Here is a 15,339-nt window from a genome sequence, read left to right on the forward strand (position 1 = left end):
GACGCCTGTGGAACAGGCGCTGGCTGATGCCATTGTGGACACCATAGATGATTTCATGACGCTGTTCCCTTGGGCAGAGAAAAATCAGGACGTGAGAGTAAGACAATCACTAATTTAAACAAAGATAGCACATAAGCCACGGCTCTGTACCTGAGCATCTCCTCTGGAGAAACTGCTGTGTGCCAACCCCTGGGTCCATCACCTCACCTCAGTGAAGCTGAGCTGGAGGAGCTCTGTGCTTCTTCCTCCAGGCTAATCCAGCCAAGGCCTTCTGCTCCCTCCCACCTCCTCCTTCACCAGATTTTTTTCACCCTCGGTGGAAGGAATGATGGGGCCATCACAAGCCGCCCCTTACTGGTTCACCTTGAATCAAGGATGCCATATGGATGCATACATCAGACTGCTCTTCAAAGGGGAAAGACAGGACACTTCCATCCCAGCCGGCACTGTGCAATACCTGTATCTTGTTGCAAACAGAATAAGCGCAAATCTTTCTCTTTTTACTAACTGAACAGGATTAACAGCTCCATCCCATCTTCCTTCTGCCCTTCTGCATCTTGATTTCTACTTGGCTTTTAATATGTATCAATCTTCAATAACATCAGCTGCCAGGGACAAATTCTTTTCAATTACCAGGGTGGTGCAGGACAGCAGGCACTGCTAAAGAGGGGAGGTAGCACATCCCTCACTGTCGCTGCGGCCATGCTCTTCAGATCCCAGCGGCCCAACCTCGGCCCTCTGTGGTGCTTCTGCAAATACTGATGCCAGGCTAACACGCTACTTCAACACACAGTCATGGGCAAATCTTACAGCATTTGGGTTTTTTTTTTTGGCATCAGTCCAGTCCCTCTGGCCAGAGCCCCAAATGCAAGCATGCAGATCAGCTGCTGGGTAGGAGGGTGGTGGATGAGTTAACTCTGGCGTTACAATGGCTCCACGCAGCTCTGACCCAAGCAGATGACCTGACCCTTTCAGGAAAGTGGTAGCGTAACAACAGGTCTCACCGTTAACTACCAGTGCAGCCACCTTCCATTTATTGAAAGGTAACATTTCAGATAGACTAGGGTGTCTTATTACAGAAACCACAGAGTACAAAATGTTGACCAAAACCAATAATAAATAATGAAATGATATTAAAGTGCTCTGAAATCTTGCAGGGGAAAATCTGAAAGTGTATTTGGAGGTTTTAGTATTCAAAAATGTGAATTACTTCATGTCCTAGTGATTTCCTGAAGTTTCCTCATTTGGGGAGGGGAGGTTGACTCACGATTTTTAATCATTTAGGAACAGCCACAGTGTTGCTAACATGTTAGCGTGGAAGAGCACTACTGCCACTGTACTGCTGCTCCTTTACAGGGAAACTCCCACGATAATGCCTGCGTGTGTCCCAGCTCGTACTCAAGCACTTCTCCAAAATAAGGACCCAGACCATGTCACCAGTGATTAATTTAAAAGGGAAGAAGGTTCACAGGCAACCCTTATATGCCTGTACACACGTATGCATGCAAGGGAGTGTTTTGGGGCCAAGGAAGATCGAGAAACTTACTTTCTGGGAATCTCCTAACATTTTTCTATTAGCTGTTCTCCTTCTCTCCTCCCGGGTCCGCTGCCACCACCTTGTGGTAGAAGTGGCGTCTCATGGTCTCACAAGGCCAGATTTAAGTAATTTGCACACAGTAAAGTCAGAAAACTTCCCCCAGACAAGTGATTACAGGATCACACATCCCTCGGAGAAAGATGAAAGGATGTGTTATGCTATCTGGCCAGTAGCAAAGAGAAAACCAAGCAAGGGAGGGGGAGCAGAGGTGGAAGCTGCCCATGGAAGGTCCCTCTGTGCCAGGCACAGACTCTCCCTTCACTGTACACACCCCCAAAAAAATAGCTGGCGTTGCAATAGATTTGTCATGCATTGCTAGAGAGCTCCAGAGTTGAGACAAGTAGGTCGTGCCCCTCCAGAAGGTGGATCCTGGTCATGTCCCCACCAGCTTCATGGGTTGACTGTGTACTTCTGTAGTTGGGGGAGGTCATTACCATCATGATCACACAATAGTTTGGGGTTTTTTTTGCAGGGGAGGGCAGGGGAACTTACCTAAAAAAAGGAAATGCTACAGCACAGGGTACAAATATGAAATTTCTGGACTGCAAACTCCTGTCTGTTACTTGCAGTCACAACATTCAGTTACTAAACTCTTAACAGACAGCAGAAAATTATGTCAAATCTTCGAACGTGTCTGCAGAAGTACTGATTTTATTTCAGCCTGAATTTTTTGGGACCATTTAGGCTGCTGCCTCTTCTAAATTTTATTCTTTCTTCATTAAGCTGAATTTCAAAGCTGTTGGAATAATTCCATTCCTGTTTAGCAGTGCTTATTTAATCAAGCCTGACTATGTTCCTCCAAAGTTAGGCCAAGCACATTAACTGCACGAACTGTGCCACATGGGTCAGACCAGATGATCACAACAGTCTGCAATCTCAATTGCTTCCATGCAGGTGAGAAGAGAAAACCAGAAACAGTTTCCCTCTCCAAAGGAAACAGCTAACCCTTTAAAAGCAGCCTTAAAACTTTCTGCTACGGGGAACAGCTAGGGGAGAGCCACCACCATACACAACCTCATCCTTCATCCATTAACATACAAATACTAAGGCCCATACCCTTCAATGCAGACTTCAGCCTTTAAAAACATATTTTAACCACCTCAAATCTCATTGCTGCAGAGACAAAACAGCAGAATAACCTGCTAACATAAAAAGTTCAAAGATAAAGCCAGTAAAAGCTCAAAACCCAGGTTCCACATCTCACATGAGAAGGGCTGGTAAGGAAAGATAACCGAGCAGCATCTGACTGGCAGCACGGAAAGACTGAGCTTAAGGGATTCTGGAAATTTGAAACCCTGTATACTAGAAAACATAACATCCAAAAGAATCCCCAAAAAATGACCGTGAGACATTGAGAATATATTTTGTAGATGGATTCTCCCCAATCTATGGCAGGGCTCGCGGCTTGCCGCGGCTGAGTGGCTGTTAGCACAGACAAATGAGCGGCATCGCCTCAAACATCGTGTCTCAGCATCCAGGAGCTCTCAGGTGTTCATTAAGGGAGCAATTGGCTTAAGTCATGGCTCACTGAGCCACGAATGCCGTGTTTTGGGCATCTAACCCTCTTCATGGGTAATTACCTCAGCTTTCCTAAATTCAATAGTGCCCCCTTGCGTGTATCCAAATGACAGTTATCTGTGCATTTCTTTACTTATCTTAAATAATTGCTGTTTGCTGTATTAATCCTGACTTGGATGTCAACACATTCCTCCTTCCGAAGAGAACTGAGAGTACTCTAAAGTTTGGGTCAGACCAAACGATTTCACTGTCACCTTTTTAAGATTTCAGCTTTCTTTTTCACAAGTAAGAAACCCTCAATTTTGCTGACTGCTGTGCTTACACGTTGGTATGCATCTTTGTGTTTCGTTCTTCCCCCAGAAACGAGCATTTGATGATATCCTCACTAACAAAGCACCTGAGTTACTGAAAGATTTGGATACTTTCTTAGGGGATAACAACTGGCTGGTAGGGAAATCTGTAAGTATAATTTTTGTTTCTCCCATTCCAATCAGGTTGCCAGAAAAATAAAATCATTGACTACTGTTGAATTTCTGGATTTCATGCCAGCCCATGAAACAACTCTCCCCACTTTTTTAACTCTTCGTTCTTACCAATACACAATTGGTTGCTCAAATTGCAAAGTGAAAATTGTTTTCCCTACTATTAGAAAAGTGAGACTAACCAGGACTAGGATCTGCATTTTCTAAACCGGTTTAGAAGTATGTTGACACAAAACATTATAAATGCCTTTGTACTAGTCAATACAGATGGGAGTTGTTCAGAACTCTGCTTATAATCACCGATCAATTTATAGAACAATACGAAAAAACCTATATGAAAATGTAATCCCCTTTTTTACCCCAAATTGTTTGGAAACTAATTAAAACACTTTTCTGCAGCACAGTTTAAGCAGGAAAGTTTAGTATTATAATGCAAGTAATATTTGTAGCAAGGGCTTTATTTAACCAATTTTTACTTAAGTCAAGCCTTGCATTGCAACATAATTACTCGCTCTGTAGTTACAGGCTTTAAAAAAAAAACCCAAACAACAAAAACTTACACAAAACAGATCAATTCATGTTTCATTTCTGCAGTTTGCTGAGAATATTAGTAGTCCCAGTTTCTGAGATTACCAACTAAATTTACTGCTTTCTCTTCCATTTCCACCAGGTAACATGGGCTGATTTCTACTGGGATGTGTGCAGTACGACACTTCTGTCCTGTAAACCTGACCTGGCAGACAACTACCCCAGGCTTTTGGCTCTCAGAGACAGAGTGCAAGCACTTCCAGCTATTGCAGCCTGGATCCAGAAAAGACCGAAGACTGTAATGTAGATCAGCTGTTCAGGCTAGAAAGCACAAATGCATGTTTAGTTTTCAACATGACAAGTGTCCTAAGTTATTAATTTTAGAATCATTTAAATTAATTTCAGATGGGAATGCTACACCAAATCAAAATCTACCACTTGTATCCATTTATAGGAGAGAATCTAAAAAGCTGATTTAGTAGAGTAGAGCCTGAGAGAGAGGTGTGGTTTCAACCACATTCCCCCCACTACTAATAAAGTGCTTGATCAACCCAATTAATGTTCTGTGGGCTCTCGAAGGGAAAAGAGGTGAATAAACCTTCCTGGAGAGATACAATCTCAACAATACTTTGTTTATTGTAGACTTTCAATCCGGAGGAAAGCAGGCTAATTAACAGGGAGGATAAATGTGTGCGAGGACTAAGGACACTAAGCAAAAAAGAAAAGAACAGAAAAAAAAAGACCCACTTAGTCAACAAACGTCAAGCTTCTCAAACGCTTTCTTTAGCCTCTTGAAGTTTATGCTGTGCCACTGCAAAGAAACAAAACAAAACAAAACCCAAACCAAAACAAAAAGCAGCTGCCCAGCTGAGCTGGCGTCCACACCAGCACCGGTTCTCCATAAGCACACCAGCTGCAAAAACATTCAGCAGCTCAGTATCTCTTCCAGTAAGTAGGAGACAAAAATTGGGGGGTAGTGGTGGCAGGGGTGGAAACTGGGTTTAGAACAAATGAATGAACAGTTTGTTCTTACGGCACTGGGGAAAACAGGTAGGTGGAAATCCCGGCAATGTGGACGGTTGTAGATGCAAGCGGTTTACACAAACTCAAGGGGAGACAAGTGCTTGCAAGAGGACTCCACTGTGTGGTGTAAGCAGATAAACCACAACAAACTTGGGCAATCCTTTGGGCTGAAAATGGCCACTGTTAGGAAAGTATTTCCCTTCACACTTGCTTTTCCCTCCTACCGTAAGTATTATTTCATTGAATCATATGAGTGACACCAACCAACCACTAACAGTTCAGACACAAACCAGGTATTGGCAGAACTGAAAGCAAGGTCCAATCTTTTGCTCATTCCAATATGGTACCTCCACCTGCTTTGCAATTCCTTGCATGCTTTTTTCTAGCTCTTTACAGATTTTTCCTTCTTCAGCTCCCACTCTCCTCTCTTCTTCAGCCACATGGTTGAGGTTAAGGCACCCCTGGAGGTCATCTGGTCCAAACCCCCTGCTCAAGCAGGGCCACTTAGAGCCAGCTGCCCAGGGCTGTGTGTATCTTTTAAGTATCTTCAAGGATGGTGATTCTACAATCTCTTAAGACCCCCAATTAAAGAGGGTAGAAACAGTTGCAATAAACAAAAAATGCAGATACACATATGAGCTTCATAGCACTTCAAGACAGATACTGACCCCAGGGGTCTAAGGATGTGATTGTTTAAGGAGTAACCACTGCTCAGCCAGACTACATTAACTGATTACATACACATACCAAACCAAAACACCACACAAACCACAAGATAGGGCAGGCATTTTGTTTCATTTCGCATGCAAACAGGTGAGAACATGCAAATACAATGGGACAAGAGCTGGGCTAGGATGATGCTCAACAGAAACAAAAAACTTCATTAACTGCAGCGTTAAACACTTGCGGTTGTCTGTTAAATCCCACTATTTAGTCCAACAAAACAGATGGAATTAAAGCAGCATGGTAGACAAACTGATTCTTACTCTTCCCCCTTTCCATATAATAAAGTATTTCTTCACCCTATTTCAGCTGTGCATTTTGGAACATGCAGCACAGCCATAGAAGATTTCTAGTAAAAACCAAGTGAAGTTTAGTTCAAAACTAAAAAACATTTTGAAAACATTTTAATAGCTTTCATTTTCCATCCATTTTGTACTTGCAGAAATCACACACAGTTGGAAAAAATACCCACAGCCATAACCAAACCAAAACAAATAGATGCCCAACTGACCGATCACCTCACTGACTAATCACTATCAGAAGACAGGCTGAAATACTGAGCAATCATGGACTCCAGCTCCTCTTCCCTACTCTTCATATAAAACTGTTCTGAGTTCCTTCAAAAGACGCAACAAGTGTCTTCTGACTGTGATAACCACATATAGAAAAGTGGTAACTAAGTATCAACCCCATATTGCAAACCAGAGTGAATTCTAGGATGCAGTCCTCTGAGAGATTCAGCCCGGTACAGATTTGCTGAGCTCAGCACAGAGCATACAGCAGCTGAGGCTTTAAGAGGGCAGGGGCAATACAGACTTCCCCATACTTTGTCTTTCCCCAGCTTCTAAAAAAGCAGCAGTCTGAATCTTAACTACGGTGAGTTCAAAAGACCAAATTTCACACTTTCCTCTGTCCAGGGAAATGGACATCCTCCTCTCCTACCTCCTCGAATTACATCCTTGCCAGCAGATCATAAACTTCAGGTGGAGGCACACCTCATCATTGATACCACTGAAGCTCTTCATTTCACTGAGATGAATTCAAAATTGACTGAAACTTCAAGAGAGCAAGACATAAGCTTTGTGTTTAGGGCACTTCATTGGCAGAGCGCAAATCTGGTATCTACACCAAGGACTGACAAAAAAATTGCAACCTGGGTGGAAAGTTCCATTTGGCAGGAATTCTGTTTTTATAATCAATATCCTAACACAACCGTGATTAGAGTATAATGACACATTAGTAATTAACTACTGCTGGATAAAGCCAAGTCAGTTCAAATGGAACATTTCAGCTAGTTTGAAAGCTGCCTATTTGATTTATAACATGCAAGCACCCCCCCCCCCCAAATAATCACAAAATGAACACATTTTGTTAACCTATGGAGTTTTATTTGAACAAGTTGATACAAAACCAGTACGGTACATCAAATGAACCAAAACAAGCAGAAACAGACTTGAGCATTGTCAAATAAGGCACATATAAAAAAATCTACACGTGTAATCCAGTGAAACAGACAGTTTTTATATATATATTTGGAGGTAGAAATAATTACAAAAATACTGACAAATCTTAAGCAGTAGCAGATTTGTTAAAACAATTACTACTTAGGTCCCCGTTTTTAAAAGTGATCTGTAAAACAATGTTTATTCAGCATCTGATGTTGGCACATTTGGGCCATTTATGTTTTTAAGCATCAAAAGAATGCTATTGATGTTAAAAATTTTCAATACCATGAGGAATACAATAAAGAAACTACAAAAAGTTATAAATGTTCATAAAACTCATGGTCATCCGTAATGTAAGAGTCCTTGGGGTACAACATCACCTTTCTTCCTTGAATTCCACAACATATTTACATTTTAGAGACCTAATGAAGCTTTTAATAGTGTGGCTATATCTGCTGGAATGGTTCCTTCTTCTCCTGAGGAATAAAAACAAGTATTAGTACAGCTCAAAATATTTCACATAAACACACAAAAGTCTAGATCCCCAAAACTGCACAAAACCTTCTACTTGTAGGAGTCTGTCATCGATCTGTGGGTCAGACTCAGAGGGCGCTTCCTGTCAAACCGAACAATAATCAGCACAAATACGCCTTTCTAGTTTATTTAATATGCAAAAAAAAAAAAGGCTTGTCTGCATCAAGAATCTTCTTTTTTCAGAATAATACATTGCAGCAACCTTAGTTCACTTAACTGGACATAATTATGTGCAAGAGACTTACCTGAATCTGCTGCAGTCATATCTTGTTCTAACTTCAATTTCTGCTGGCTGATTTTGAGCATGGATTCTTCGATAGTCCCCTTACTGATTAGCTTTATGACTTTTACTTCTCTGAAAACCACAAAATAGGATAAATCCATTTTTATAGTTTCTTTGGATTAGTGCAAAAGGGAAGGATGCTATGCCTTTGCTCAGCTGGCAGTGGTTTAAAACAAGAAGGAGGAAATGAACAAAAGGGCAATACAAAGAGCTTCTAGTTTTTCTGTCTGGACCAACTGTGCTCTGTACTGCCAGAAAACTTGTTTTCTCCTGCACTCCCAGCCACTGCAAAGTCTGGACGGTCACAAAAATCTCTGTTAATAGAAACAACTCAACGTCCCTCTCAATCCATACTACAGTTGAAATACCAGTTATTAAACATATTCTATTGTTCACATTAGCTTATTCTGATGAAGGACTCTAAAACAGTCCATGGTTTCACTCTTCATGGTAGGGTGGCACTTTAGAGCTTAGAAGTTTCCTGAAGAGGACAAACAGCTTTGCCAAACAGTCCCAAAAACTTCAGATCTGCCTTGAAATAGTTCCTAACACCAGAAATTTGAGAATTATAGAGAATTTGAGAGTTAGAGAGAACTGGAAAAAGAAGGAGAATGTAAATAAGGTTTGTTCTGACAGCAACAGTGCTAAGACAATTACAATTACCTAGCTCCCACAAAACCCAGAGCTGGTTTATGCAAGTCTCTGCTTAAAATGGACTTTTTAATCACAAAATATTGTCCTTTTAGCCTCCTTTGAGAGCTTGCCTCCAAGAAAAGCCAAGCATTATAATTAAATAGTCTTACCTTGTCTGACCTACTCTATGGCATCGGTCTTCTGCTTGCTTATCATTGTATGGGTTGCAATCAATGTCATGAAGAATAACAACATTTGCTGAGGTCAGATTAATTCCCAAGCCACCAGCTTTGGTTGACAGGAGGAATACAAATATACCCATATCTGTATTGAACTGATCTATTAGATGTATCCTGCAGAACACAAGAAAACACACATCAGGCCTTGAAGAAAACACTACAGTGGCTCCAGAGTTGAATACAGAAGTTAGGATGATGATCTTTTGAAAGGGAGGACAGTGGCACAGCAAAGCAGCTCAAAAGTACAGATGTTATGCAGAAGGAAAAAAGGTACCAACAGTCCTCCGCAGTGCCCAGAGAAACATACTCAGAGTGACAGATCAATAGCAAAGAATGAAGAGAGGCTTGGAAAAAGATTTTGGGTAATCACAGAATACAAAGAGGAAGTTGCAGGACAAGGGAAGACTGAAATACGTTAAACAAACTGGGGGGGGGCGAAAGAGGGGGGGAGGGAGAAACTTAACTTCATGACTGTCTTCTGTACCAATTGCACACAAGGGATTTCAGTTGTAAGCAGGAAGTAATACCACAGCAAGAATGACAGGGTTTTTTGAAACTAATGAAAGAGCATCTAAAAAAATCATGAAAGCAGAAAACCAGCACAGCTCAAATACAAGAAAAGCATTCCAATATTTTCAGCTGCGAAGGACAGAGTAAATGGTTTGTCCTACAGAAACAAAGGAGTTTATCTGCCTATTGTAACAAAGATATACTATACTACCAAGGAATATCTACAGGTGAACTTTTGTTATGGCATGCTGACACACAAGCAAATCAAACACACCATGAACTGCTGAAGAGACAAGTTTTCCATTTCGATAGCTAAGACTGTAGCCCGACCATCCAAAACTCACCTTTCAGCCTCATCCTTACTAAGGCGATCTGAAATCCAACATTAAACCCCTTCTATAGTCAATGCCCAGTGACCACAGAATTCTATACATTGGAAAACAAAGGTAAGGGTTTTAAATCACCTCCCCTCCTCCATTCACACATCTATTTTTTCTCTCTCATCTTCAGCAAAAAAGTCACATACCGATCAGAAATCTGGGTTTTTCCATCCAACCTAATATATCTATGTTGCCAATGTTTTAGGAAAACTTCCAAGATATCCAGCATCATAGTAAACTGGCTAAACAATACAACTCTGTCACCCTGGAAATCACAAAGCAAAACAAAAGTTTTAAAACACATCAATTATGGATAACGAACTACACAAATAGTTTATTGGTGCAAATACGTGACTTTGACTGAATCCCTATTTTCCAAACTAAAAGACTAAGCTGAAATTCATCAAGTCAGGACTGACTTCCAGTGAAGATATCGTACCGAGTATTTCTGCTGCATTAACCCACATTTTGTCAGTGCAATAATTTTTTTAGCTACTTTGTACTTAGGTGACTCAAGCAATCTAGAAATCACCTGTCAAATGCATAAATGACAGATCTACTCCATCTATAAACATCAACAAAATATTTTTATTAAAAACTTAAATTTAAGCTATATTCCATGTAACACAGAGCAGTAGCACCCTTTTGTCTGAAATAATCGAACAGATGCACAGCACACACTTGTGCAAATTCAGGATACTCTGAAGTACCACGATACATGCTCATTTGTAAAATAAGCCAGTTTGAATCTATGACTCAAAGCAGTGACCTCTTCTTACCTTTACACTGGCTTAACACATACATGATTATTCTAATGTAATACAGTCTTATTCAATTGCCAAAAGAAGGTCAAAGTTCATGAGCTGTGAAAATGATGCTACCCCTCCATACATTGAGAAAATAGTGTCAACTCGGGATGAATATTCTGAAACTTGGAAAAATGGGAAAGCTTATTTCAGCTGTCTCTAAAGTGACATGTGTAGGCAGGACTGCACAATAAAAGCTCTAAGTATTGCTTTGCAATACTGCACATGCTCTAAATCACATTGTAATACTCCACAGAAAAGCAACTGGGTTGCATATACAGCTAGCAGACGTTAATTTAACCAGTTATTTAGAGCGACCCTTTAGATGGACAGGAAAAGATGTTTCAGCCATCTGTAGTACCAACCTTCTCTTTAAGGTCAGAGAGAATGCGTTCCAGTGCTCTAAACTTTCCAGAATCCAAGATCTGATCCATGTCTAACTTGAAGTCACTGACGTGAGAATATTGCTTACAAAGCAAATGCAGCTCAAAATCTGTCATTACTGTCATGTCTTCAAAGATAAGGTCAGGGTTAGCATCACAATGTGTGGGTTCCTGTTAGCAAAAATAAAGGGAAATAATGCAATACACAATCTTGCCAGCCAGACAAGAAAAAACAAAACCACCACACAATAACATCCAAAATTTCTGAAAGAACGAAGTAGCACAATTAGACATGGACAAATGCCAGAGCGTGGCTCATGCAAGCAACAAAAGATGAACTCTGCAATCCCAGGTTTATAGTAGAGGATCATTCGCAATTTAGCTTTTACAAGAACTTGTACTACCAAAAACTACAAAGTATATGCTCAACCTCCACAGCAATTACCTAATTCCCATCAAGCCCTACGACCTTTTACCCCTGTATCAGACCTCTTCCCCTGAAGACACATTCCCTAAAAGGGAGGTCCAATCCTTGGATAGATGGTAGAAGACATGGGAAGCCCAGCCCAAGATGTAGGGTGGGTAGAGGGATGTCATGCCTGGAAGAAAGAGGAAAAGAAAAGCCACATCTGGAGAGTACGATGGTATGAGTAGAAATAAAAAGGGACAAAAATCCTTCATAAACCAATGGGTCACTTCTTCCCTTCCCCCCAACCTTGACTGGCTTTATTTTAAAACAAAGCTGAAGATATTCAAAGACAGCTGCAACTTTCTTAGAGCACCTGCTGCACATTCAGATTTTTTTTTCTTTATACTTTAGAAAGAAGCAACAATTTTCCCCAGACTCCACAGGCATTAACCCCAGACAAATTAAAAAAAAAAAAAAAAAAATCCTTAACAGTTCAATACTTTTGCCTTCCCTATTTTAGTTCTGCACAGCCTAGATTTCCTGCTACTCAGAAAACACTAGTAAACTCAAGTGCCCACCCAAGATTTTTTTCGTAAGTACTTTGGTTTTAAATTTTGGGGTGGAGGGAAGAGGTGTTAAGGGGGAGCTAATGAAAGGGAGATGACTGCAGTCCCACAACTGTTCTCTCCATTCTAGTATCTGATACAAAAATCAGTGTTAAACACATACAGAGCTTGATTAGATCACTGGATAGATGCAGAGAAATAAAAAGCAGCAACAATGAATTAAGTTTTGCAAAGACACACTTTCGACCAGAGGACTGACAATAAAAAATTCTATTTAAGTTGCATTAAAAATTCTGAGAAATTAAGGATTGCTTCTGAATCTCATCACCTTACCTTGAGCATAAGCATGGACATTGTCCTAAGCTTGTCAGTCGTGTAATACTGACGATGCAAGAGAGGGTGATTAGCCATTTTTCTAAGTTGCATCATTACATTTCCCATATCAGAGTTTTTCTCTGTAAACAAAGAAATAAGGTATATTCAGAAGTAGTACATAGATGCCTATCTGACACATCTTTATCTCTCAGGAGAACTTCATTTGTAAGAACTGAATTTGACATTTCACCTATTACCTGAACTTACGAAAAATTCATAGAAGGGATATAGTCAGTTTATGAGTATTAGACATTTCTACAAAGCAAGGGCTTTGTAGTCACATTCGACATATGTCTGGGTATGAAAAAAATCCAGCAAAACGAAATGAGACCCTCACATACCATTACTGTTAATAGTTTTCTTGAGCTTGTTTAAGAGATCACAGTATAGTTGTTCCTGTTTCTCAGACATGGCACATAATTCAATGAGATCTTTTTTGGGAGGTAGTTGTTTAAGGACCTGACAAAATAAAAACATACCAGTAAAAACTGTAGTGTGGCGAATGGTCAGTAATTCCGTACTATCTTACAAGCCTGCTTTTAAGCTATTCTATTCATTCTCCCCATCCCAACTCCTCTCATCGGCTGCAACTTTGCTAACTGAGTCAGCAGTTCGACTTATTCAGAAGTTGATTTGGATTATACATCATCCCTCCATCAAGTAACATGGTCTGCACACTCCAAAACTGCATGAAATAATAATACATGCAATACCTGGAACCTACTCCCCTGCTAATCAGGGATACCCTCTTCAAGCCAGTGACTACTAAAGTATGCAAGTACACAGAAACACTTTTTGGATCACTATTAAGTTTTCCCTTTCTTTTATATACGCAATTCTAAATAGAAGAATTTAAATAGGTTTTGGATTTTAGAATAAAAAAGAAACATTTTGATGATAGCAAAATAACTTAAACCACACATTTCTAGTCATACATATACACAAATACATACATGCACATTCACTGCCTTAATCCTTTCAGTTAAAATAAAACATTATTACTATAAACGTCACAAATATTTTTGTGGTTAATGTGGAGGATTTCTCCCTTCTCATCGCTTAGCAGTGCACTGAATCACCTTTCAGTGATCTTTCCTAACTAAAATTCCCAACTGTAAATAGTCAGCAAATAATAAGCATCAAAACCCAAAACTGCAGCAGGTCACATTTGCACTTGCAAACTCCCGAAAGATAGCTCAAGTTTCTTGCTCTTCCTGGATAAACAGCTAAAACTAGCACTGACAAAATTTGACCTTAAATTCTATTAGTCTCAAAGATTATCAGGCTTTTTGATGATATGAAACCATTATTTTAAAGATAAAACATTACCTCATCTTTTACCCTTCTCAAGATGAATGGTTTTATTATCTGCTTTGCATGTGCAATCCTCTCCTTTTCATATATGCTTTGTTCTTCAGCACTCTTCTAAGGAAAATAGTGCAAAAATTCAATTACAGCGTGAAGTTTTCAGCTGTAACAACACTATCTTAACTATTCTAACTTGATGAAAAACCCAGCCAGAACAGACAGATCTAACAGGACCATTAGTATTCTGAGATATCCTGTTATGACACATTCTTACTTTAAATGGTTTATTTAATTGTTTCATTTTCTAGATTTTCATAATCACACTACCTGTTTCCATAAGATACCAATAAAACAGAAGTTATGCAGCAACAGCAGTGTTCTAGCAAAAAAAAATTAAAATGCCATTTTCAAGAAGAGAATATATACTACTTACTGTTTTTGAAGAGAACATCCTTCGGATTTCACTTGTGCTACTGCTGAACATATGCGGCATGACAAAATTCAAGAGGGACATCAATTCCAACAGATTATTTTGAACTGGAGTCCCCGTTAGCAGTAAGCGATTCTTTGCCTGTTTGTCCAAAGGGAAAACAGCAATGAGAACCATTAGTCGAACAGATTAAAAATTAATATTGGCAGAAACAACACAGCTATGGAAAACTGAGAAAATGAGCTTGGTTTAAATTATAACTATTTAAACTTAATATATGTTTAGATCTCATGGAATAATTTCCTGGTTAAGTCAATAAACAGTTTACAGATCTGTGGGGCACATATCAATTTAAGATATTTGTATTTATTCAAGAAGCCTAATCGAGATGTGAGAAAAGCCCTCCTGGCTCTATTAGGGTTTTTCTTGGTTTGGTTGTTTTGTTTTGTTTTGTTTTGGTTTTGTTTTGTGGTTTGTGGTTTTTTTTTTTTAAATTAATGTGCTAATTGCTGCTCCCATAAATCTTTTCTAGTGTCATACAGTACTTATGCACAAGTTTTGAATTGCAAGTACAAGCCATAGTTTAATCGCTTAAAGATCAGATTCTTAAAAAGGCTTTTGATAAAAACATGATCTTGAAAAATAAGTCGTAATAAGTGATCGTAAGTATATTATTATTGTATGAATACTACAGTGCTAAATCACAACAATCAGAGAAAGAGCTGTACTCAAATTTTCACTTTTCCAAAATGCTGTTGACTCAGGCCGCAAGCTACAAGAAAAAGTTATTTTAAAGTAGCTTTTCTTGCACAGTCCTATCAGAGTAGGTCCTTAAATACTACAATGTTTCAGCACAAGTCATCAGAACAGAATTTTTATAATCTTTATTACTGTGGGATAAAACTGGAAAATTGCCTAATACTGGAAACCGAACCACTACCATCATTGTAATAATGATATAGGAAATTTTTTACATTTATTTGGGAGCCTGTCTCTCTGCAAGAGTTCACAATGCAGGATCCACTCCTAAGACCACACCAACACTTACATCCACTTGCATACTGTAGTTTCTGGAAAATTATGCATATACGAACTTTACAATTAATACTCCGTTTTCCCCCAGCCCATAACTACAAAACAAAAAAAACCATGAGTTGTCCCCGCTAA

At 39.5% G+C, this 15,339-nt stretch overlaps 2 protein-coding genes across 2 annotated transcripts in view; one reads left to right on the forward strand and one right to left on the reverse strand.

Moving 5' to 3' along the window:
* HPGDS (hematopoietic prostaglandin D synthase) overlaps positions 1-4,533 on the forward strand; it is an 18,142-nt gene extending 13,609 nt beyond the window's left edge. Inside the window, exons 3-5 of the mRNA XM_009583422.1 lie at positions 4-97; positions 3,476-3,574; positions 4,268-4,533. Of these exons, the coding sequence (XP_009581717.1) occupies positions 4-97; positions 3,476-3,574; positions 4,268-4,432 (358 nt within the window). The 3' untranslated portion in view covers positions 4,433-4,533. The remainder of the gene's footprint in view (positions 1-3; positions 98-3,475; positions 3,575-4,267) is intronic.
* Positions 4,534-7,249: 2,716 nt separating this feature from the next.
* The window catches only part of SMARCAD1 (SWI/SNF-related, matrix-associated actin-dependent regulator of chromatin, subfamily a, containing DEAD/H box 1), a 45,306-nt gene continuing 37,216 nt past the window's right edge, over positions 7,250-15,339 (reverse strand). The window contains exons 15-23 of the mRNA XM_009583423.1: positions 14,176-14,313; positions 13,764-13,859; positions 12,776-12,893; positions 12,393-12,514; positions 11,067-11,255; positions 10,042-10,160; positions 8,937-9,119; positions 8,096-8,205; positions 7,250-7,792 (exon numbers count right to left, since the gene is read on the reverse strand). Of these exons, the coding sequence (XP_009581718.1) occupies positions 7,731-7,792; positions 8,096-8,205; positions 8,937-9,119; positions 10,042-10,160; positions 11,067-11,255; positions 12,393-12,514; positions 12,776-12,893; positions 13,764-13,859; positions 14,176-14,313 (1,137 nt within the window). The 3' untranslated portion in view covers positions 7,250-7,730. The remainder of the gene's footprint in view (positions 7,793-8,095; positions 8,206-8,936; positions 9,120-10,041; positions 10,161-11,066; positions 11,256-12,392; positions 12,515-12,775; positions 12,894-13,763; positions 13,860-14,175; positions 14,314-15,339) is intronic.

Source organism: Fulmarus glacialis, unplaced genomic scaffold (genome assembly GCF_000690835.1).
Source record: "Fulmarus glacialis isolate BGI_N327 unplaced genomic scaffold, ASM69083v1 scaffold33388, whole genome shotgun sequence".
NCBI lineage: Eukaryota > Metazoa > Chordata > Aves > Procellariiformes > Procellariidae > Fulmarus > Fulmarus glacialis.